Source organism: Taeniopygia guttata, chromosome 4 (genome assembly GCF_048771995.1).
Source record: "Taeniopygia guttata chromosome 4, bTaeGut7.mat, whole genome shotgun sequence".
In the NCBI taxonomy this organism is placed as follows: domain Eukaryota; kingdom Metazoa; phylum Chordata; class Aves; order Passeriformes; family Estrildidae; genus Taeniopygia; species Taeniopygia guttata.
The window spans coordinates 32,382,765-32,406,745 of NC_133028.1; the positions used below are offsets into that span (position 1 = coordinate 32,382,765).

At 40.1% G+C, this 23,981-nt stretch overlaps 1 protein-coding gene across 6 annotated transcripts in view; it reads left to right on the forward strand.

Annotated features, from left to right (window-relative positions):
* The window catches only part of DCTD (dCMP deaminase), a 60,105-nt gene extending 46,577 nt beyond the window's left edge, over positions 1 to 13,528 (forward strand). For all 6 annotated transcript variants that reach the window (XM_072928348.1, XM_072928349.1, XM_032748120.3 and 3 more), the window contains 3 exons: positions 8,157 to 8,273; positions 9,841 to 9,937; positions 11,881 to 13,528. In XM_072928348.1, the coding sequence (XP_072784449.1) occupies positions 8,157 to 8,273; positions 9,841 to 9,937; positions 11,881 to 11,959 (293 nt within the window). In that variant the 3' untranslated portion in view covers positions 11,960 to 13,528. The remainder of the gene's footprint in view (positions 1 to 8,156; positions 8,274 to 9,840; positions 9,938 to 11,880) is intronic.
* The last annotated feature ends 10,453 nt before the right edge of the window (positions 13,529 to 23,981 follow it).

Here is a 23,981-nt window from a genome sequence, read left to right on the forward strand (position 1 = left end):
CAGTAGGCATAGTTTGGCCTTCTGTAAGTGTTATTAAAAGGGTCCTCCATTAAATTTGGTGGACCTATCAGCAGGGATGACTCTTCTGGATCAGGTGTGGTTTGCAGGAGCCAAGGAGACTGGGCTGCCTTGTGACCTCTATGTGGGTAAGAGACCTTGGTTAAAACTAGTAAGAGACCAAACAGTCCCTATGTTTCTTTAAGTCCCCCTTCGTCTTTCTGTCCCCACTCCAGCTCCTGCTGCACCTCTGTGTGTGACACCAATGCAGCAAAAGCTGCAGGCACAGAAAAACCAAGAGCTTCTTCATCCTGTGCTGCATCTGAGCCTGTCTTGAGCTCAGGAATGGCAGGGCAGAGAACCACAAAAGAGAGAACCAGAGCCTTGGGAAATTTTCCTTCTCCCTGCGTGGGTTGAGGAAAGTCAGCACAAGAGTTCACCTTTTGCAGAGGAATACTAACCCTTTTCCAGTGACCAGTATTTATCTCTGCCTACTATTTCTGTTTCTTACTTGTAAGTTTAACAATTGGTGTGATAGAGAAATTAAACTTACATTAGTGTTGACATAGCCTGAGCTCACTCGGAGCTCTTTCTAAAAACCATTTTCTGGTTTTCTATAGCATTGAAGTGAAAGATGATATGCAGTGGCTCAGCACATAATTCATCAGTTCGATATTTTTGACTTCTTAAAACCCCAGTACTTTGTCCTTGTTCGCTTCACCAATTTATTATAAAACCTCTAATGGTAACTCTTAAGCTTGAGACCATTTCATATTATTTTTTGTAAGAGGTATATTCCCAATATAGGGCCAAGTTTGAAGTCTGCTCCTGCCAAATTTGAAGTCTGCTCTGAAGCACTGGTTTTACACATAGTGCTGTGACCATAATGTTACAACTTAGTATGACTGCTCTTTATTTATAGGGTGAGGAAACAAGTGTTAGCCCATTGATTAAATAAAAGCACTGAAAACAGAATATTGATTATGGTTGAATTTTTATGCTGCTGTAAGGTCTCAGTTCTGAGCTAAAATCAGTGTGGGTGGTCTCTGGCATTGGAGCATGTTCCAGGCACTCAAATCTAAGCTGACCAGTTTATACTAAAATTACTGTGAGAATTCTTTGTCCAAGATGATGTGGGAAATTTTTTCTTTTTGTGAACTCTGGCTGCAGAAGATGTGGAGCATGTGATGTTTTAAAAATGAGCATACTAGTAACAGCTTGGAGTGCTGAGTTGATTTCCAGGAGTTGGTCTAACTACTGCCCTTCCCCCCATTATCTTAGTCTTTACCTCATTAAAAAAATCACAACTTTGTAACACAAAGTGTCTGCTGTGATGAATAAACAACCTATTTTGTAATTCACAGATCATTTAAACTCTAGCAATTTCTTATTAATCTTGATAGCACAGTTGACAGACCAGACAAGTATATATAAAAAAAAAAAATCTGCTTAAAAAAATTCTGGTAGATGCAGAGACACATAGAATTGCTGCTAAAATCTCATTAAACTGTCATTTTTCCTTTCTCCTTTTGCTAATCATCACAGCATTTGTGTAAATTGAACTTTTTATCCTTGCATTTTCCTGACTGGCTTGTTCAGAGATGATACAATCTTACTATGTGCTCCATTAGCTAACCACAGGAATGATGGCACTTTCATCACTGCAATGTAGCTTATTAGTTGAAGCTGATGGTAATTGTGCATGTACCACCACATTAAGTTGGAAGATGTCTTCTGGAGCTACTTCATGCATCTGCAGTGCTACAGAAAAGGTCTGGGGTTGGATCTGAGTGCTGACCACCTGGTCCTGGGTACTCTTGTGGGTTAGCTGTAAATGCTTACGCTCACTCCCTGTGTTTTGCACCACTCTTACTGGCTCTCTCCAGAACAAAGCTTCAGTATTGCTCTTCAGTGGTGTTCCAGAGGGCAGGGTGGAAAAAAGACTGCAAAGAAAACAGTCATCAGGTATAGGCCTATAATGCAAAGCCTGCTGAGATGGTGTACTTAACCCTCCTCCTTCCCTCAGGCGTACTGGCAGATATGCAACACATACTCTGTTTCATGTTTTGAAAATTCCTCTCTGGTGAGCTGCATAAAAGTCTTCTCACTTCGTTATGCACTTTGAACTGTGACATACAAAATAACTGTGTGGTGTCACGGGACTCTGGAGCGTGAGGAAACTGAGGCCTGAGGGCAGTGTGTTGCTGAGGGAGCCCTAAGATGAGCATGAACCAGTCTGTGCCAGTTGGCCTCAGGGCCAGGGGTCAGTCCCTGGCCCTGTCTGTGTTTAGCAGCACAGACTTAGCAGGGCATTGGACCCAGAGGTGATCTTTGCAGAAGGATATTAGGTGATCCTATAACAAATTTATTGAACTCCAGAAGAGCTGATGGATGCATTGATCCTACATCTCTGATCAGATTTACTGTTTCATGGCTAAAAATCTTCTGATTTCCACCCTAAATTTATCTGTGGTTAGTTTTCAGGTTCTTGCATGGGCTAGCAATGCTATTTTAGTTTTTCTTGTTGACTGTGGTTAACCCTTCCTCCTTCCCTGTGCACTAACTGATAACAGTTGCCTTTTGAACTTCTGTTGTGAGGTTAAACAAGTCCTGTCACTCTTGAATTTTGCTGTATCTTGAAACTTGTTGGTTTGAAATTCACCACTGGCTTGGTTACCTATGTCTGCTGCAAGATACTGTATGTATCTATCTCACACCCTCAAGCGTGGATTCTGCTCAGCTCATGTTAGGGGCAGTGTTGTGATTGACTAAGAAATCCAGGTGTAACCTGAGCTGCTACTGCGAGAAGGCATCAAAATGTGGTAGCCAGTGTTCACCTTTCCTTAGAGGATGCAAACATTCCCTAGGCATTTGGATATCACAGGAATAGTGACATGGATCACATGTATTGGTAGTGTGCATTCCTTATGAGACTCTTGAAGTGGATGGAGGCTCTTCCTTCTAGTTGTGTATGTTTGAACAGTATAGCCTTGTTATATCAGAAAGCACAGAGTGTTTTGCAGAGTGCCCTTTTTCTAGCACAAAATCAAAATGTCATTGTTATGTTGGGACTGGCTCCAGGCTGCCAGTCAGTAACAGCAGCAGGGATGTGTCTGTGCACATGAGAGAAATGGAAGGCCAGTTTTACTAAGATATTATTAAAAGCTCTTCCCGAAGCATTGTGTTCAGTACTATGAGCAGAAGCTTCTTAGTAATTAGGCAAAATTCTGTCTTTCAGAGTCAAAAATGTGCCCTCTGTTTCTGTTAGATGAATCTGAGGATTTGTTGATGTTCAGTTTCATCTCACCAGTCATTTAAAATACTACATTTTTGTCCTATTAACACAAATCTTCCCACTAAATCTAGTTGCTGTGCTCCTGTTATGCCCTCTGTCTCCACTGTAATCTAAGAACATCCATTTGACAACCAGTCTCTAATTAAGGGTTTTAAATTAGAATGACTGGCAAATTTAGAAACCTCTGAGCAATACAGAAAATATTGAGTAAGTATGCTTACAAATATTTATACAGGTTCAAATATGATAAAATATGTGCTGTAGCAAAAAGTATACTCTAATTGAACAGTACCTGCTGTGTAAAATGAAACAAACTGTTATCAACATTTCCTTGTGTTAGGATTATGAGATTTTTGTCAATTTTTCATAGAAATGAACACTCAACAATATTCAGGCAAATGTTAGTTTTGTAGAAGCTGTTATTTTGACAGCACAAAATTTGATAAGGCACTCTGAAGAAGTGTTATGCTCTCTCTCCAACTGGCAGTGCAAAGATGAGGTTTCAGCTGGGAAGGGGATCTACAGGAGATGGTCTCCACTTACAGCCACTCTCATCCTGCATGGATTTTTGTCCAATTCTGGTATCATACATCAAATCTGTAGAAAGTCTGGAGATTTAGAAACAAAAATTCCTCTTGTTCTACTTCCCTGCTAAGAAACACTTCTGTGTTCTGTTAGGACTAGAACCAACTTGGAGCAGGATGGGAAAAACTGAAATAGGATGGGTTAGCTAATGCTGCTCACATTTTGAGAGGTGTTTCTCTGGTCTGACTCAGTAAGTTTTGTCTTGTTCATAAATGGGCTGACTTGTTCCCGTCTTCACTTCCCAGTTCTTGTGGAAGAAAGCAGTGAGGGTGGGGTTCTGTTTTTCTTACTGCAGTCTAAAGAGGCTAGGCCTCCTAACAAATCTGCTGCTGTTATCCTTGCCTCTGTGCCCTGACCACACCAGCTGCTTCTCCAGCACACACAGAGAGAGAGAGAGAGAGAGAACAGCAGGAAGGGCTGAGGCCAGTGCCAGCCCACCATCAGTGTCCTGCCTGCCCTTAATGAAGTGAACAGCAACCATCCCTATGCTTTCAAAAAGGTTGAAAAAAATAGATGTTATTCTACAAATTCCATCTCCATCAACCACTGCCCCAAGTGGTTGTCACTCCAGACTGCATTCCTTAAATTAATGTTTTGATACCTTCTGGGATTCTTGGTGTGTTCAGTGTCAGAGTTCCAGCAAGTAAAGGATAACAAATTTCTTAGTCTGGCTCAGTTAGTAATTAATAGCACTAAAAAGTCTTTCTCCATAGCCCTTCCTCTGATTGCTTCTTTAAAAGGTCTTTAAAGTTATGGTGGTCTAGCATGCTCTTCATCAAGCATGTAAGCCTTTAAACTGTATTAAACACCTTGACTAGTCTTGTAGTTCTCATGAAATTGCTAGTCAGAACACGTTTATAAATGTAGGAAGAGTATTTCTGACTCTGCAACCCACTGGGAACATGCTCATGTTAAGTGTTCAATTCTGAAAAATTACCATTTATAGGGTAAACAGGGGTCTCTAGTTTACAGGTGAGCTTAAGGATGAGTGCTACCTCAGCTATACAACACAAAGCAGCATGCAATGAGAAGAGACAAACACTAGCAGTTAATACTACCAGTAATGAAGCAGTCATTTATTGGCTTTTTTCTTTTTTTTTCACTCTCATGAACCTAGTAGCAGGTGGTGGGAATGTCAGAGCACACACTTAACTTCTCGTTGCATGGTTATTTCTTCAGCTAATGAAGCCTTTTGAGAATACTTTTCAAGCTACTTCTCCAGAATGGAAACCAGTGTTGTGGACTTGATATTATGTCAGCTATATGTGAATATTCTTTTTTTAAAAACCAAAGCTCTTGAGTCCCTCATAGGGTATTGTAAAAATTCTTAATTTTACTAAGAATTGCTTAAAGATACAGTTTTCAGAGTTCTGAATACTGTGCACCTGTGAAAGGTTATTTTAGGTTGGCTTCTTACTATCTCAGAGAGAACAATTTGTTACTGTTAGTAGGAGCTCTTAACAGCTTAGAAAACTTCATAACACCCCAAATCTAAACTAGTTAGTAATTAAAAAGAGGGATTTTGGACATCTGGATTTGTTTTCGGTCTCTAAAAAAAAAGACTGGGGAGGTCTGTAACAAAAATCTGGGGGTAATAGACCTATCTTAACCTGGTCAATGCCTATTTGTCAGAGAGGGGTGAATATGAGTAAGAGGGAATTAAGAGGGATGGGACAAAGCCTAAAAATACTTTTCTGATGCCAGCACCTTCTTAAGAACCATCTAGCATAATAACCCTTTATAAGTAGCACATGTCTAGGGAGATGTATAAAACAAAGACATGTGTAATGATAGTTCCCCAGAATATACTTTCAAATCACAGCAACTGAGGCATTGGTATTTAATGGCCCAGTAGACTAAAAAAGTAATAATGGATGGAAAATTATGATATCTGGAATCAGTGCAAGGTTCTGGTCCTGTACTAGTTTCTGCAGTAAGTTCAGTAAGAAATACTTGGTTAGGCACATGAAAAAAAACCCTCATTTTCAATTTGAAATGAAAACTTGCTGGGTTTGTTGTAGACTTAAGTACTTCTTGTCTTGGAATGATTTTCTGTTTCTTATTGCTGTCTCTACGTCTTCTGTCCACATGGGATAGTTGTAATTTTTCTAAATTTTAGATTGTGTGAAGATGGTCAAGAGGCAAAATTTATGGTTTTCCCTTGCTCCTGCTGATTATCTTCTATAAGTTATTCTTGGCCTGATCTTGTTTTTGCTTGGGAAGAGGTTTGTTGTTGAAAGTTAGTAGAAGCCTGCCAAAATAACCTTTTTCTCTCATTAGTGTAGGAAGGAAACTTGTTGCAGTACTAATAATGAAACTTGTCTGGTTTTACAGCTGGAGATTTCTGAGTTTTAGTGAAGGAAAAATATTTACTAAAGGAATTAGTTTTGCTTATTTTTTAGTTTTGGGAGCCTTTGAAAATATCCTTCTTTCTGGATGCCTTCCATATTTTAAACTGCTGCCTAGAACACAAATATATTGTTCAAAGAAACTTAAAAGTGGTGTTTCTGTCCTGTTGACATAACCCGTACTTCCAGTTGTTGAAATTATGTCACTCTTTTACTCAATCCTCCGTAGCCCCAGAAAAATAATTCTGTGATTATTTATTGTAAAGGCTTTATAAGATTGGTGCAACTTAGTAATGTACTTGGAGTTCAACAAATTTTCTAAATGTATAGATTCATGTAACTGCATTTCTCATACACTTAACGACATATATTTGAAATACAGTGTGACCCAGTAACAGTTGCAATGGAAAGAGTAAAAATAATGAAAGAAGCCTTAATGTGATGGCTCTTGGCTCTTGGTTGTTTTTTTTTTCTTTTTCAATTTCCTATTTTTTGTGTTGGTTTCTGGCTTTATTGGTTATGAGAAGGTATGTGGATAGCATAACATGGGCATGGTAGAAGCCAATACTGTGCTTTCTTTTGCAAGTGTTTAGTCCTTCGTGACTTGCTTGCATGGGAAAGTTTGTGTGCTGTAAGTTAGGCTGTAAATTTGTAGTGCATTAGCTGTTGTATAGAAAATTCCATGTAGACATGTAGCACATATGGAAACCATTTCCATTCAGCAATGATTCCTGTGTGCTGAAGGTACTGCAGTCAGTTATTTGTGTGATGAGATCATTCACCCAGAGGTCAGCATATAGCACCAAATTTGCTATGAAGTTGTGCTGTGAAACTTGGTCTGTTTTAATTTTCATGGGCACATGGGCACAAGGGAGAAAAAAACTACTTTTTAAAAAATCTGTTCTTCAAAACAAGCAGTGGAAAACCTCTTCAAGTTGTCTGCACATGCAGGTCTCTAAATGATCTTAAACCCACACCACACTTCAGCATCTGTTTAGGAAGTCAGGGCAGCAGGCAGTTTCTTAGTAGGTAGGTATATAAATTATGCAACTTGCTGTTATTCCTAGGAGTAAACAGGAAGTTCTCACAGAGATCATGATGGTTTTTTTTCAGAGCTTGATTGTGGCCAACACAGAAACTGTGCTCTTCTCAGCTGTATTGGTAACACGTTAGATAATCTGCTCATGTGTACATTATAAACACTGGTGCTGTCAGTCCTGAAAGTGCTATTGTGTTATGGTGGAGTAAGGCAGGATGGTCCATTGCTACCTGGCCTATCCCAAATCCATGGAGAAATACAGGACTTTGTTTTCCTGCTTACGAAGTCTGGCGCCTTTTAATGAGCAGTAAAGTCACTCTAATATTGAAGCTGGATGTTTTTATGGCCGAGTGTATCTTGTGTATTCTGGGGGTGGGAGAATCCTGCAGCAATGCTGAGCCATTCTGAGACCCAGAGGACAGAGTTGCTTGGTTTTACTTGGCGATTCTGCTGCCTTTAAGAGTGCACAGCACGCTTCTGCAACCATAAGACTGTTCCTATCTGTGCATGTAAACACATAAATGAGCTGTTTTATACTGGCAGTTAGATACTCCAGAGAGTTGTGAAGTTGTGAGATATTGCTTCACTAAGGGTGGTTGCAATGGCTTGGCCCAGAGCCTACGGCTTTGTTGCCTGCAATAGGTGTTAGCAAATGGCAGTGCTAATGCACTTAATGATATCATTACTAATCAGCAGCCTGGTCAGAACAATTGACCTTCATTGATCTTGGTATTTCTGCTTTTATTTCTTTCTCTGCCCTTTATGATAAGCTGTGCAAGCTATTTGCCTTTGAAAATAATGCAAGCAGTTATATTGTAACACTTTAATTTTAGTTTGACCAATTTATTTTAATGATCAGTACTATTAATTGTTTCTTCCCTTGTTTCATCAGTGTGCCATGCCGAATTGAATGCCATCATGAACAAAAACTCAGCTGATGTGAAAGGCTGCAGCATGTATGTTGCCTTATTTCCATGTAATGAATGTGCAAAGCTCATCATCCAGGCAGGTAAGCAGTAGTGCCAGCTTACTTTTTCAGGGTTGCAATGCTGCCTGCTCATTGGCATCTTCTAATAGATGTATTTGATGTTTAATTGCTGATGTTAGATCTAAATTAATTGCACTGTCAACCTCAGAAGATGCTACTTGTGGGGGTTTTTTGCATCTGAATGGTGCCAAATTTTTCCAGTGCTAATTGCATCTACTGTGATTCTAAATGTGCTTCTAATTTAGGTTTGTAACTTCTTAGACCAGGAGCTGCCAAAGAACAACAGAGGCTTTGCATATAATTACTGTCAATTTTACTGTGCTCTGGCACATTGAATAGAGTAGGGCAGAAAGAAATAAACTTCTGCATGACAAAAGGTCTGTTGGGAATATATACATGAAATTTTAATTTGAATGTGATGCATAGTAGATATTTGAAGATTTTAAAATATCTTTGCTCATAAATGTCATAAGATTTCTATGATCCTACTTTAATTATGTCTTTCATTACAATTATTATAAATCTGTGCCACTGCAGCAAGTGTGCTGACCTAAATGTGTCTCCTTTTTTGAGATTAGGGAGTATCTGCAGCAGGCTTCAGTTTTGTAAAAATCTCTGCTTAAAGTAACATGTATTTTGCTCACTGAGTAAAGTCATGCAGTCCCAGCATGGGTTGCTATTCTGGGGAGTGTCTCTCACTACTAATGGCCACAGGAGTATAGGAAGAAAGCAGTAAACAGAAAACTTCTTTATTTTGGTTAAGTATGGTTTGCAATCAAGAGGGGTGAGTGTCGTAGCACGCGTCCCCGGCCAAGTAATAATCAGCATTGACTCCATGAGTGCAGAAGGCTGATCCATCACTTTATTATACTGTACTCGTTCACAACCCATCACCCTTACAGACAGTCCGATAACAGTTTTACCTAATTGGTCCTTCAATTAAACACCATCACCATTGGCCAATTAAGAAGTCACCCTTTGGTAAACAAATCTCCATAACATATTCCTTATGTTCACAACAACAGGTGCAGCAAGTGAAGATAAGAATTGTTTATCTATCATTCTTTTCTCTGATCTTCTCACAGCCTTCCCCAGGACAATGCCTGGGAAAGTTGTGCCTGTTGCTCTCTGTGGCCAGAGAGCTGCTGCCACAGGTGAAGAGGGAAAGATGATGGTAGTCTGTATTTGTGCTTCATACAGTTCTCCTACTTAGAGACTCAAAATCAAATGGTCTTCGAGGTAGATTGGCTGCTTGTTCTCAATGTAGTCACTCATCCTTTTCTTTATGCACTTAGGTCACTGCTAAATTGCAATGTATTTATATTCATGCTGTCTGGCAAACACAGGAAGATGTTGATCAGCTATGAAATGCTTGTGAATTCTCTTTTGAAGCCTTTATATTTCTCCCCTTCCTAAGTGATTTAGGCAAAGATCTTTCAGCAATTTTACACAGCATACATTTGTGAGTAGAGGTGTACCAAGGAGTTGTAGAGCATGTGGATGAATGCTGCCACTTCTGATTTTGTGCACCAGACATTACTATTTTTTTCAGTGTAATTCTAACATTTTTTCTGTGTGACTTCTTTAGGCATAAAGGAAGTTATTTTCATGTCTGACAAGTATCATGACACTACAGAAATGACAGCTGCACGGCGGATGTTTGATTTGGCAGGTATTATATATAGGTGAGAAAATTAACTTTATTTTTACTCTAGAATGGAAAAAAGGGGGATGTGAAAGATACCAACTTTAGGGCAAATGTTCTTCTTCTTACAGCATGGAGCATTTTGTTCCTCTGTAGTGTTTTTAGATGGCTTGCTCTGTAGAAGGACTGTTGCACCATTCTTTTGTCTTGTGTATGGTCATAGTTCAATTTTGAAACGTTTGTATGAGAAAATGGTCCATGACACATTTTGTTACTGGAATGCAAGCGAAATCGCCAAGGGGGTGATTATTTATTACATTGTACTCGAGAGAATCTTCCTTGACCCTGCTTTGGGCAGGTGGTAGGGCTAAATGATCTCCTGAAGTCGTGGGTAACCTGAATTATCCTGTGATCATATGTGTTGGACTGAAACAACCAACTCATTTTTCGTTGGTTTTGTGGATTACTCCATCTTTATTGACACTTCAGTGTCTTTTTGTTGCTGTCAATTTGGGAAAGTCTCAAACAAGCCGCCCATAATTAATTCTAGTAATTATAGCTGTTCATCTTCTTTGGTCAGCTTTTAGGTGAGAAAAGGGTAAAACTTGGAATATTTGCCTTAGAGTAATGATAACCTGAAAAATGTTTCAAGAGTGGGGTTTATAAAGACACTGACAGAGATACCTAAAGACAATCTGTTCAACAGCGAGTTTGATGGGAGCAGCATGCTGTGGGTGAGGCTAATTATGTAGTCAGGGAGGCTTTGCAACTCTAAAAAGTTTTACACTATTAATATAAAGACTTTGAAAAATTTGCAAACATAACAATTCTGACAGATAAAATTTTAGGATGAAAGATACCTACTGGGCTAAGAAACATCCATGGAAAAACACAGCATAACATATTCCTTATGTCCTACTTGAAATTCAGTTTTAGTCCTTTGGTGTATTTCCTGTCTGCTAAGACTATTTGACTAAGAAGCATATATCATTCTCTTGCAAGTCAAATCTTGTAACTTCTCCAAGGTGAGAAATGTTTCTTGCATTTCAGGTTGCTATTCAGAACAAAGCATTCAGAGTTTCTGTGGTCAGCAGCATGTGCTTTCCTGCGTTGACTGTTACTTATCCTTGTATCGATTGCTGAGGATGTAGGTGGTACTTAATGAATCTCTTGAACTGAACTGCAGAACTTAATTAGGCACTAAATCCACACTATTTGCATAATCTTTTGTTTACTGGTAGAGTGGAAAATATATGCTCAGTCCCTGTATACCTTCCTTGCTAATTGCTGTAGCAGATGCTGTAATGATAATAAAAGGAAACATTTTGCAGCAGTATTAATTTTAGTGTTCTAAAGTTACAATTTTTAAATTATTCCCTCTTAACTAGTTTGGGTTTTACCCAGTATGGCATAATGTGATCTATTCCCCTTCCACAAAAAATATTCTATTATGCTGACACAAAGCTTGAAAGTGTTTTTCTAAAACTTGGCAGGAAAAAATTGATCAAAATATCAATATTATCAAAATGTATTCCACATATCTTTTTTTATATGCATACATTTACAGATGATTTAAGCATTTTTTTCTGTATACCTATATCTGTACCTAGATCTTTAAATATATATTAAAAATATTTGAAATATTAATATATATGAACAAAAATCACAGACCTGGTAACATTATGCCACCACCTGCAGCTAAGTTGGTAGAAGTCCTTTGACTCCTGGGTAATTTATAAATTCCAATAGCTGAAGAATGTACAGGGTAACCCACCCCATGTGTCTCTTTGTCTTAGTCTTTCTTGTCCAGGATTCTCTCAGTGTGGTGCACTATAATTGGCTCCCATAGAGAAGAAAACTACAAGAATCCAAGGATGTGTTTTTTGGGATTTTTTTATTCCTTCAAAAATTTAGCTAGAACTAAAGCAAGCAAAATGTTTTAACTACTCACTAACTAATATCTGTATTTTTCTTTTTTTTTAGGGAATTCAAGCCAAAGTGTAACAAGATCATCATTGACTTTGATTCAATTAACAGCAGACCAAGTCAAAAGCTTCTGTGAATTATGTGTCATTAAGTCTTTAGAAGAGTATGATTATCCTTTTCTAAAAAGCTGCTAATGCCTTTCATCTTAAAATTACTTGCAACTTTTTAATGGTTTCTGTAGCTAAAGTAGACTTATAAGAAATCTAAGTCCTATTCACTTCATCTTGTCGTGTGGAATCTAAATCTACTTGAAAAATGTTTATGCCTTTATCAAAACTGCTTAAAAAGTGGAGACACATAGATGAAACAATGTAAATAAAGAAAACTGTTCTGATTCTTCCTGTATTTATCACCACATGCTCTGATGGGCTGTCAGCATAGATTTAGCCTCAGTTTAACAGCACAACTTGTAACCAGTAGTATGGTGGAATATGCTAATAGATGTTGATCTCTCTGTTGGATATGTGGGTCTTCACAGTTGACCCTAATAAAGAACAAAAAATGTTATCCATACAAATTGTAATCTTCCAACTAGCATAACACTAAAATATTTTAAAGGTTTTACAGCTTTAGGAATGTGTGCTATTCTGCTTGTTGCCCAGCAAATGAAATGCTGATTTTTCTTTTAATTGCTATCTGACATTGCCATACCTGGGGAGGGTTGAGAGAGAAAGCTGTTCTGAGAATTGTCCATGCCTGAGTGAGCTTTACAGGTGATTTCAAATCCTTGTTTTCCTCAAGACTCCAGAATTGAAGAGGCTTGAGGGAGCAAATAATTTGGTGCTTTACCTCTGGGACTTTTACACTGAATTTGTTTTCATGTGTAAAAGAAAATAAATTTACTGGTCTAAGCTGTTCTTAGATAATCCTACATAGCTCAGTCTTAAACCCCACCTGTAAGGTAACTGAATAATTTTTTGTCCTTTGAGAGAAATTGGAGATATTCAACCCATATCCCTCTCTGTGCCAAAAGATGTAATTATGGTGTTAGCTTGTTTCCCAGTGCTGACATAGTACCTTCATTTTCATAAATGTTGCCTAAAATAATATCCTTTTAAATTTTATCTTGAGATCTGGGAATAGATTTGAGTTCATTTTCTCTAATTTGATTTTTAAAAATTAAGTATGCCTAATGGCTTTGTTTAGATAACATTGGTGGTTGTTTGTTTTGTTGTTTTTTGTTTTATTTTGGTTTTTTAAACGTGGTTGTACTTCAATGAGCTTTTATTTTCTCTACAAAAGCTTTGTTTCATATGTTGGGACATTATGCAATTTGGCTTCATACCAGTATTATTAAAGTCTTATTAAAATCCACTACACTGAAGTAGACTCATTATTATAATATTAAGTCATGCACTTGGCTCCAGAGTGCTGCTGTTTTTGCAATCATATAGAAAGCATATTTTGTGCATTTGTGATATTACATAAAATATAATGGTCATGAACCATTTGACTACTAAAGGGATCACTGTAATGTATTATGTGTCCATTTATAAGATAATTTCTGAGTTTCTTTTTCCTACAGCTGTTTTCCATGTCAAAATTGGTCTGTGGCTTAGTGCCAGCAGAAGAAATTTGCACATATGTGTGTGGGGGGAGCATGAAACCTGAAAAATTACTTTAATAAAATGTCACTAAGACAGTTTATGCGCATCTTTTTCTTTGGTCTGAATTAATAAGTAAAAGCATTTTGACTTATCCATGTCTGACAATAGGACAGAGGGGAGAGAAGAACCGGAATTTTTGGGTTTTGCTGCAGAATTACTATTTTATTTTCTTCATATATAATTGCTAATCTAAGTTCAGATTTAAAATGTATATGCATTGTGATTCGAGTTACTGTAGTGTTTCATGTTAAGCCTTGGATACTGTGAATATGTAACGTGTGTAAAAACTTGGAAGTTTTTTGAACCAATGTCCAGATGTTTTTAGGGAAGTATTTTTTCTTTTATAAACTTTTTTTTTTCCCAGGACATCCCTAGTTGTGTAACAAAAAAGCAGTACTGGAGAAAAGGATAGGATTTTAGAGTTCTGATCAGATTTTGATCTGATAGAGGCGCATGTACAAGATATCAGAGTAATGGTCAGTTGACTCAGGCCAGTAAGAGGACTCTAATTTCCAGGGCAACTCTATGTAGAGGGAAAAAGCATACGTACAACTCTTGAGATACTGTGTGCTTAGTTTGAGGGTAATGTTTTGGAGAAAATCCTAAAGAAGTTTTGATTCTTACTTTGTGCATGTCCAGAATTCTGTAGACTTACCTGGTTTGTTTTTGTTTTGTTTCATTGGTTCAGGAGATAGTGCTTTGACTTCAAAATAAAGAGCACTTGGTAGAGGAAACAAAGAAAATGGCTAAATATAATAAAATGTATTTCTGCTGCGGAAGCTCAAGGTTGCGGTGAATACAACCATTTGGAGTGGAAGGATTTCTAGAGGGTATTTAGTCTTACCTCTTGTTGAAAGCACCGTTGATTTACAGGTTAGATCCAGTTGCTCAGGCCTTGTCCAGGTGGGTGTCTGCAAGAACAGAGATTCTGCAGCCTTTGTGGTCAGCCATTGCAGTTCTTGATGCTCACTGATTCTGCTCTTCTGTGACACAGGATCCAGTCATGCAGGGATCCAGGTGGATCCTGACCTCTCAAGCTGTCTTCCATCCACTGGGCACTCAACCAGCTGGGAGTTGTTCTGTTCCTGGTGCAGGACTTCATCAAGTTTCCATCAGTTCATTCCTCCAGCCACTACTCCAGCTGGACTTTGAACTGTTGGCCCTTTGAGCGTGATGGTTCACCCACGTGAAACTGCACAGGTCCTTCTGTGGCTGCCAGGACTACTCCCACTGCAGCCACCCCCCAGCCTGCTGGGAAGGGGAGCTGGCTGCAGGCTCAGGCCTCAGTAGGGATTGCTTGAAAAACTTGGTGCAGCAACCTGGAAGGAGACTCTGGGGAGCACTTTGGTAGTTACTTTGGTACCATTAACTGGAAGAAGTCACATTCAATACAATGCTGAGATCCTATCCAGGTCAGTATAATGTATTAACTGTTAAATCGAAATCCTGCCAGCTTCTAGATTTTCCTTGTAAGTATTAGACCATTCCCTTGTCAGAAAACCCAAGGAACTGACAGTCTTATTTACATAAATTTCATTTAAGAAAGGGTGGTTTCACAGCCTGGCATACTGAGTAAAAGCACAATCTGCATCTTTGGAACTTTGATCACTGACTGCATTTTATTGCTTTGTATATTAGGAATATTTTTACAAAGATTACAAAAAGTGTGTTATGACCAGTACAATTGCTCTGATTTCTCAGATAGCCTGTGATAACAGTGGCAATAGCTCAACCTAAAAGTTCCATGTACATAACTGCAGAAGCTGCAGTAGTTCATCAGCTACCAAAATGACTCTTGCAAGGATTTTAAGATGCTGACAACCAGCAAAAGGAATTAAAATTCTGGGTTGCCACCCTTGGTTTTTCTCTCTGGAGGTGGGTCATAGGAGTCTTCATGCAAGTGAGTGAGGTGGGGCTAGCACAGAGGCCTCACCTGATGCCCTGAAGCAGCAATTGCAGGAGGCTGGGACCAATTCTCACCTGGTGCCTGGGATAAGTTTATGAGCTGCAGCTGGGGCTGTGGGGAGCAGGTGGGCTATAGGGAGCCGGGAAACGGCTGTGGAGCAGCATGAGACTCATAAAGGAGCAGGCAGCAGTGCTCTAGTAATGCAACAGGGTTGGTTTAGGTTGCTGCTGCACTGGGAGCACTTAAGAATGAAGTACAGAAGTGACCACAGCTGAAAGGCCATTTATTTGCAGCTGTTTCTTCTCAGTTGTGGGTAAGAAAAGGTTTTATATAATAGAGGGCTGAAACTGTGAGGTACCAACTCTTTTTTTCTCTTCAGTGGTGTTGGCTCAAAGGGTTTGTACCACTATAGCTTCTTTTAGCAGATTTATCTCCCTTCCCTTTAAAAGCCAGTTTTAGCTAATGTAAAACTCTCTCTGATTTGAGAACAGAGTGGTAAAATTTGTTTCAAGTGCTTAGTCTGCATGTGCTGCATGGTTTTAGCTTTGAGAGCTACTGTAAGGCACAGTGCAAAAGCATGGACAGAGCTGACTGTCTTAAGAAACCCTACATGAAACTTTTAAATCTGTGTTCCCTTCCTATTACACTTAATGTGCCTGTTTATTTTTTCTGGTTAGAAAGGAAAGTGGGGGGTGGGGGGGTCGCGGGGTGAGAAGGAGGGGAAAAAAATTGAAAATTCATGAATGGTTTCTGTCTCTTTCAAAAAAATCACTGCCTTCCTGGCATTTACAGCTTAGTTTAACAGCAGTGAAAGCTTTAATGAAGCATGTGGTTAATCAAGCTATGGAAGATTGCAGCATTTGATTTGATTTTTTTTTTTTTTTTTTTTTTTTTTTTTCTGCTGGAGTAAGAGCTTAATCGCAGCAGCTTGCTTCCTAACATTGCTCATCCTCAGGAGTAGTGGATTTATGTCGTCTGAGTGCTTCAAAGACACTGATGCGGCTGAGCTTTGAACCCCTTCCCTGCTGAGGCAGTATCCCAGGAGGAAGGTGCCTTGGGCAGCTCCATGCCTGGAAGGCACCACCAGATAATTGTGGTGGGAGGGCTGCTGCCTGTCACTCCGAATAAGGAACAAGAAGGGCACCATCCTGCTCTGAACTGAGCAGCAGAAGGGCAACACCTAAAACGGGGATAGATATGTGTGACAGGGTACATGAACTACCATCATTTGTTTTGTGTGTCTACCTGTTTGGGAATTTTTTTTTTTTTTCTTTTTAGGAGGAATTAAGGCATAGGGGTTGGAATGGGAAACTACTACTTCTGTCTTGTATGCCTCAAGATTTGTGGTGGAAAATCTTACCTCTCCCAGGGCACTCCCCCTGCTAAATATGAGGCAAAAGACAGAAAATCAAGCTCGATGAGCTGGATTTTTAGTTGTTGACATTATATACTGTGCTCTTAAAAAACCCTGCCCTGTGGAGAATGAGCATAATGTGCTCCAGCAGCAAAATATGCATAATAAAGAAGAAATTGCTAACAGTTTCCTGGGATTTCTTACTCAGTTCTGTACCTCCCCACTCCTTTATTGTTTCAAGCTATTGTGTATGTCAATTCTGCCATGCAAATATTCAGGAAGGCTTCCCGCACCAAAGGAGAGGAAAGGAAATTTGAATATATTTCTGCTTCAGAGGCATAAGTTGTGTCTTGGTTTGCCAGAGACCGGGGTACATTCTTTAGCTGGCTGTGTAACTCTGCTGTTGCTGCTTGTTGACTCGTGCAGAAGTCTTTTATGTGGCATATCTTCTTGTGAGAGGGTTTTCTTTCCTCCACTGTTCAATCAACTCTGACTGCTAATCAGAATGTTGCTGGGTAAACAGGACTGATTAAAATTAAAATTTTAATTTTGTGTTGTAAACAATATGGCACTTTAATATTTTTCTTGTTATTAAAGATACTACTAATAATGCATCTAGTGTTTTTGTGGTACAGTTTTCATATTTATTTCTTGAAGCACTGACAAGTTTTGCTTAAGAGCTTCACATTCAGATGCCAGGATTTGTTTTCCATGTATTCTCTTTTTTCAAGGGTGACTGACTGTACTTAATTATATTGGATATGGTTTGTTTTGTTTTGTTTTTAATCTTATGGAGAAGAAATGTTTCTTTGACAACTGGAGACATCACGCTGTAACAAACAGCCATATCATGCATGCTTTAGTCTATACTTGTTACTGTAACATTGCTTATCTAGCTTCCAGAGGAGAAAAACCAGGCGCTAATTAGGTGTGGAAACACTTAGGAAAAGAGTGTTGGTCGGTTCTTGGAGACTTGCCCTGAGGGGAAGGACAGGGAGACTAGAAAGTCCTAGACAGCAAAATAAATGTGTGACGGGATGTTGAAGTCTGGGGGTGAAAGGAAGAGAGAAAAAGAAGCGTGTGGTTGCACAGGTCTGTTACCTGTCAGGCTCTGCAAGGCCAAAGGAAGCTTGTCTGAAAACAGGGTAGGGGAAAAGAATCTCCCTGTGATTTGGTAAAAAATAAATTGAGTAACATGGAGAGTGGAGAGTCTGAGTAGGTCAGACAATCATGTTCTAAACTGAAGGAGTTTTCAAAGTGGCTAGGGAATATGTATGCCACAAATCCCTGTTTCTCTTGTGCTAGCTGGATTAATTTTCTTCTGAATTGGACAGGCTTCATAAGTGCTCCTAGTGTGCCTGGTCACCAAGAGATCACTGTAGAGCATGTGTGTGGTTGGTTTGTGGGTGTACACTGAAATTCCTGTGTAGGCTGGATGCAGCTGGACTACACCCTCTGTTCCAGGGAGCCCCACGGAGAGTGACTTCGGGAACTGCAAAGGAGGGTGGCTGTATCTCACCGAGGGCCACATCTCTACCCTGAAAATAAAACTGACCAGTGGATTCCACAGTGCAGTGGCCCCTGGTGACTTCCAGGTGTATGGAAGACTACAGCCTCCTCCTCCCTTCCCTGCTCTCTTACATCCTCTCATTGTCTCTTCCTGCAGACCCTGTCATCTATTCCAGAGCCTCTTTCCCTTCAGGGATTTCTACAGAGATGTGAGCAAGAGGGAACTGTGGCAGAAGTGGCATTGCCATCAGTTATTATTCACCTGGCAGGGCTGTAGGTCTCTGCTCCTTTCATTGCCCTTCCCTGAAATACAGGGTCTTGCAGCACTACAGCTGCCTCTGCAGGGTCATGTTGTGCTGAGAATAGTGGGAGCCATGGTGAGCACTTCCATCTGAGGGACACCTCTTCTAGGGCAACACTGTGGTTGAGGTGGGATGGCTCTAGAAATAGGATGTCCCTACTGCTCTTCCCCTCATTGTTCGTGCTGGCTCATTTTCCTGTTGGAAATGCTCCTGTATGAGCATGGGTGAGCCAGATCACTCCCCAGCAAGATACATCTGCCTGTGCCTTTGGACTCCTAGGTACCCTAGGACTGACAAGTCTAGAGGTCACTGATCACAGAATCTCCAAGGTTTGAAAAGATCTTCGAGATGATGAAGTCAAACCATCAGCCTAGAACTACAACCATTATGTTCACCATTAAATCATGTCCTCAAGTGCCACATCCACACATTGTTTGAACACTTCTAGGAATGGTGACTCCACCGCTTCCATGGGAAGCCTGTTCCAGTGGTTTACAACCCTTTCTGTAATTTCCCCTATGTTGTTTTCCTGGCACAGCTTGAGGCCATTTCCTCTTGTCCTGTCACCTATGACGTGGGAGAAGAGACAAAACACTACCTGGCTACAATCCCCTTTCAGGTGGTTGTGAAGAGCCAGAAGTTCTCCTCTGAGCCTCCTTTGCTCCACACTAAACACCCCCAGATTCCTCAGCTGCTTCTCATAAAACTTGAGCTCCAGACCCTTGATCGGCTTCACTGTCCTCTGGACACTCTCCAGCACCTCAGTGTCTTTCTAGCAGTGAGGGGCCCAAAACTGAAGACAGAGCTTGAGATAGTCCTGCTGGCCATGCCATTTCTGACACACGCCAGGATGCCACTGGCCTTCTTGGCCACCTGTGCACACTGCTGGCTCATGTTCAGCCAGATGTCATTCAGTATCTACAGGTCCTTTTCCACCAGGAAAAATGCCAGGGATAGTTCTTGCTGTGTGGCATAAAAAAATGGTACTTTTATACATTTGGGTTGAACAAAAATCTCAATAGGCTGCTCACTGTTCACTTCTGGCCAGATCCTTTTCTGTTGATCATAGCTTAGAGTGCAAGAAAAGCGGCACCTACCCTTTGCTGTGAGCTAGGTAGCTTGTAGAAGTGAGTTTGGATAGTCCCCTTGCAGCTAAGATGAATATAGTACTACACATTTCCTGTTCATGACAGAAAAAATATGTGCTTAACTATCCTTTAAGTCAGTGGGGCTAAAGCTGATGATGTACTTGCATTCCTTCCTGACCCAAGGTCTATAAAGAGATGGAGCCTGATGTCCCTATTGGCATTCAAATATCTCCTTTCTGACAAGTCTGAGAAAACAGAGCTTTACAGCTCAGTAATAAATATTCTAATTTGAGATTCTGCCCTCAAGTGGGGTTACACATTACCAGGATTGATTTTAAATGCACTTTTAGCTTAGACTGAAGTAACTAAGGTATTCTTTCACCTATCCCCAGAAGGGCTGGGAATGGACTGGGGAAGAGCAAAAGAGAGCTGTTTCAGGTCATAGTTTTCTCTAATGGGAAACTGCCTATAAAGTCAAAATACGTGTGGAATTGGAGCTTCACTTTTGTTTTATTTCAACCACTTTTTAAGGTTAAGGCAAAAGTACCAATATCAAGCATGCAGAGCTGACTGACTTCACCTCAGGCAGAGGAGGAATATTGAGTAAGATGAATGATGTTTCTGAAAATTTGGCATTCAAGGGAGAGCAGGTCATGCATTCACACACCCAAATGTGTTTTCTTTCTAAAGAAAAATCTCCAAAAGACACAGAGGGCAGATTCTGATAACATCTGCAGGATTTTTTTCTGTCTCTTCTTGGTTTTCTTGGGGTTTTTTTTTGTTTGGTTTTTTTTTTTTTTTTTTTTTTTTCACGGACAGTGTCTGGTACTTAAAAATCTCTGGCAGTAATGCTTAGGAACTTCCTCACCCGTGTGGTTTCTACTGACTACAGAAAAAGAAAAAAGAGTCCTTTCCAGCGTGCTTGCCTATACACATGTAGCAGACACCTCTGGTCCCTGCTGTCCTCTGCTGTGCTGCCCTGGAATGCCTGCAGATTGGGCAGCAACATTCAGATGTGAGCAGCGAGTGCTGCAAAAAGCATGTCAGCCTACATTGGGTTGTCTGTTCTGATTTGAAAAAATCTGTTGAAGGATGCAGCAGGGGAGACAGGCTGTGGAGAGGAACTTAGGAGGCCAACATCTAAAAAGGGAAGCCTCTCAAAAGAGCCAGGAGTTGTATTTAAGGAAGGCAGATTGATCTCCTTGATGTCAGGCAATGAGACTTGACAGATGAGCAAAGTAAAAAAAAAAAAAAAAAGTTTATCTCTAACCCAGAGATGATTTTAAGACCACTGGAAGTAGAGTGAATAGAAATTGCATACTTAGAGCCTTGTCCCCATGTGTTGCAGGACATGCCTACTTTGACTTTCAGTTTCTGGGAGGAGACTACAAAATTGCAGTACCATGCCTTCCCTGGGGCTGAGCAGCAGCCATCCTGTGCTGCCCCAGCCTGGTATCTGCAGTGAACCTTCTGTGGCAGAGGGGGGAAAGCTCTCCCTCTGCTAGTGCTTTTTTTCATCATTGTCTTCTCAGCTACTACATGGCCTTGCTGGGCAGGACCCTGCAAGCTACAAGGAGGCTTGTTGTGGTTGCCTTCAGCCTGAGCCTGGGATAGACAGCATCAAAATTAGTGAGGACTCCGAGGGGTTGGTGACGTTTAGCTTCTCACAGAGAACTTCGATTCTGTTTGCAAAGTGTAACTAAGGAGTGACTTGGGAGATGCTGGGTGAGATGTTTTTAGGGCTTGGAAAAACACATTGAGACATCCCTGGTGCTCCTGTCTGCAGTGCTCCGACCACCCTTGGACCAGGACTGTGCCTCAGCAGTTAGTGTTCTCTGGTGGGACCCCCCTCTGCTTCCAGCCCTGCCTTTGGCTCTTGTCCAGTTTCTTATCTCATTATGTATGTGTTTCCCTCCCTGTGAAACAACTCCTTTCCTTTGAGATATTGGAAAGAGGGATCATAGAAAATGGTGAAGGCTTTATAGTTACGATTCTCTTCCTGCGTCTGTATGGGTCATGCACAGTACCACTACATCAAAACACTGCAAGGTCTTGCATGTGAGTAACATCGGGGCTCCTTGGATAAATGGAGACTACAGTTGTACTCTGCCATTTGCTTCTAGACATTTCTCAGCTAAATTGAAATCCCAGGGTCATAGTCTGATCAAGCTTAACTGAATAATGTTTTTTGTATAGTTACAAAATGAGAAAACTTGTTCATCTAAAACCTGTTATAAGAAATGGCTTTAAAGAAAAGATAACATAGTCTTCAAAATATTTTTTAAAAGACATGGGTATCAAAATCTTCATCAGACAGTGAAGAAACTCAGTCTTCTCTAGTTGATCAGGCACATTGCATTAAATAACTGTACCTAGTGATGAAACAAATATATTTTGAAACTTGTTGTTTGCTTTTGATATTTCAGATAGATTTTTATTGTAACAATAATTCTTTGTTACTAGTCATTTTCCTGAAAGCAATATCTTACCAAGACTTCTTAATGGAGACATCTAACATTTAAATTTCTGAATTAACAAGTTTTAAAATTTAGCTTAAAATGAATTTTTTTTCATCTGTCACCTTCTAAATTCTGAAGTTTTGTTCTCATTGAGTAGCAGATAATATTTGACAGACTAAACATGTTTAAATATGTCCAGATATTTTTGCCAAGAGGGCTTGGAAGGAAGAGGGACTGAGTAGGTTATTTTGTGGGTGATGAGTTGATTAGATAAAGTTTTAGGTTTTGCTTATGGAGTTACTCAAAAGCATAATCAAAGAGTAAAGAAGTTGATTTTTTCTCTTCCTTATTCCATACCCTTTCATCATATGCTTGCAACATCACATACAATTGGTATCCATGGAAATTATATCTTATCAGGAGCAGCTGATGAACTCTTGGGAAATAAATATCCCATTTTCATGCAAATATTCTAAATAGCAAAAAGATAAGGAAGAAAAATGATAAATAGAATTCTTTCTGTCTTAGAATATATTTCAGTATTTTCCTTGAGGCAGAAGTAGATTTTTGAAATTGTGTTCTTACTGAACACAAACTTTCATAGACTGGTGTGTGAGTATGCAAGGTATGAGGGAGAAAGCAAAATATAAAATAATGCACATTGATTTTGTGTGGAAGTATTCTAGATACTCCTTATGTAATTTAAATTTATTGTCAGAACACAATCCAGTAACTTTAGAAGGAGCAAGCACCTTCCATTTAAAAGCTAGATTGTGAGAGAGATTAATTGCTTGCTAGGAGCTGGATGTTGGTGATTAGTGTAGTCTGTGTCACAGGAAAGCTGGGTCTACATGCTCCCTCAATAAAGCACTAAAATTCTACATTCCTCTCTGCTTTTAAATGAGTGCAAAAAAACTGCTCTTTCTCTTGTAATTTTATTCCAAACTGCAGAATTTACCTGCACTGATGTGAACTGATGTGAACATTTGCTTTCTGTTCTACTGCTAGCACATTTTAATGCAGGCTCCTGAAGTGGGATGGTGTGCCAGTCTATCTGCAGCCAAGGGTGTAGATTAATTTCTTAAATTTGGCTTCCTGAATCTTATTTCTGTTGAAAACTCTCGATGGGAGCTTCAGTGAAGAGGATGTTATTATGATGATGTTATCAGAGAGATAGCAATAGTGGGAAATGTCCCATAAAGAAATTCAGTTTCCTGAACAAAGAATCCCTCTAATACTCCTAGGGTACCATGGTGGGTTTACCTGGCTAGACACCAGGTGCCCACCAAAGCCATTCTGCCACTCCCCTTCCCAGCTGGACAGGGGAAAGAAAACAGAACAAAAGGCTCATGGGTTGAGAAAAGGATAGGGACAGATCACTCACCTGGAGCAGTCACCATCATGAGCAAAAGAGACCTGACTCAGGACAATCAGTAGGATAATGAGAAAAAAAAATAAATCTTAAAACCAACTTCCCCCACCCCTCCCTTCTCTTCAGGCTTTATTCTCAAGTCTCTGCCTCCTCCCTGCCAGTGGTGCAGGGACGCAGGGAATGGGGGCTGTGATCAGCTCATCACACCCTGTCTCTGTTGCTCCTTCCTCCTCAGGGGAAGGACTCCTCACACTCTTCCCTGCTCCAACATGGGCTCTCTCCCACAGTAGACAGTCTCCATGAACTTCTCCAATGTGAGTCCTTCCCACGAGCTGCAGTTCTTCACAACTGCTCCAGTGTGGGTCTGCTCCATGAGGTGCACTATGGCTCAAGTGTGAGTCCTCCATGGGGTCATGGGTCCTGGCAGAAAACCTGCTCCAGCATGAGCTCCTCTCTCCATGAGTGCACTGGTCCTGCCAGGACCCTGCTCCAGCATGGCCT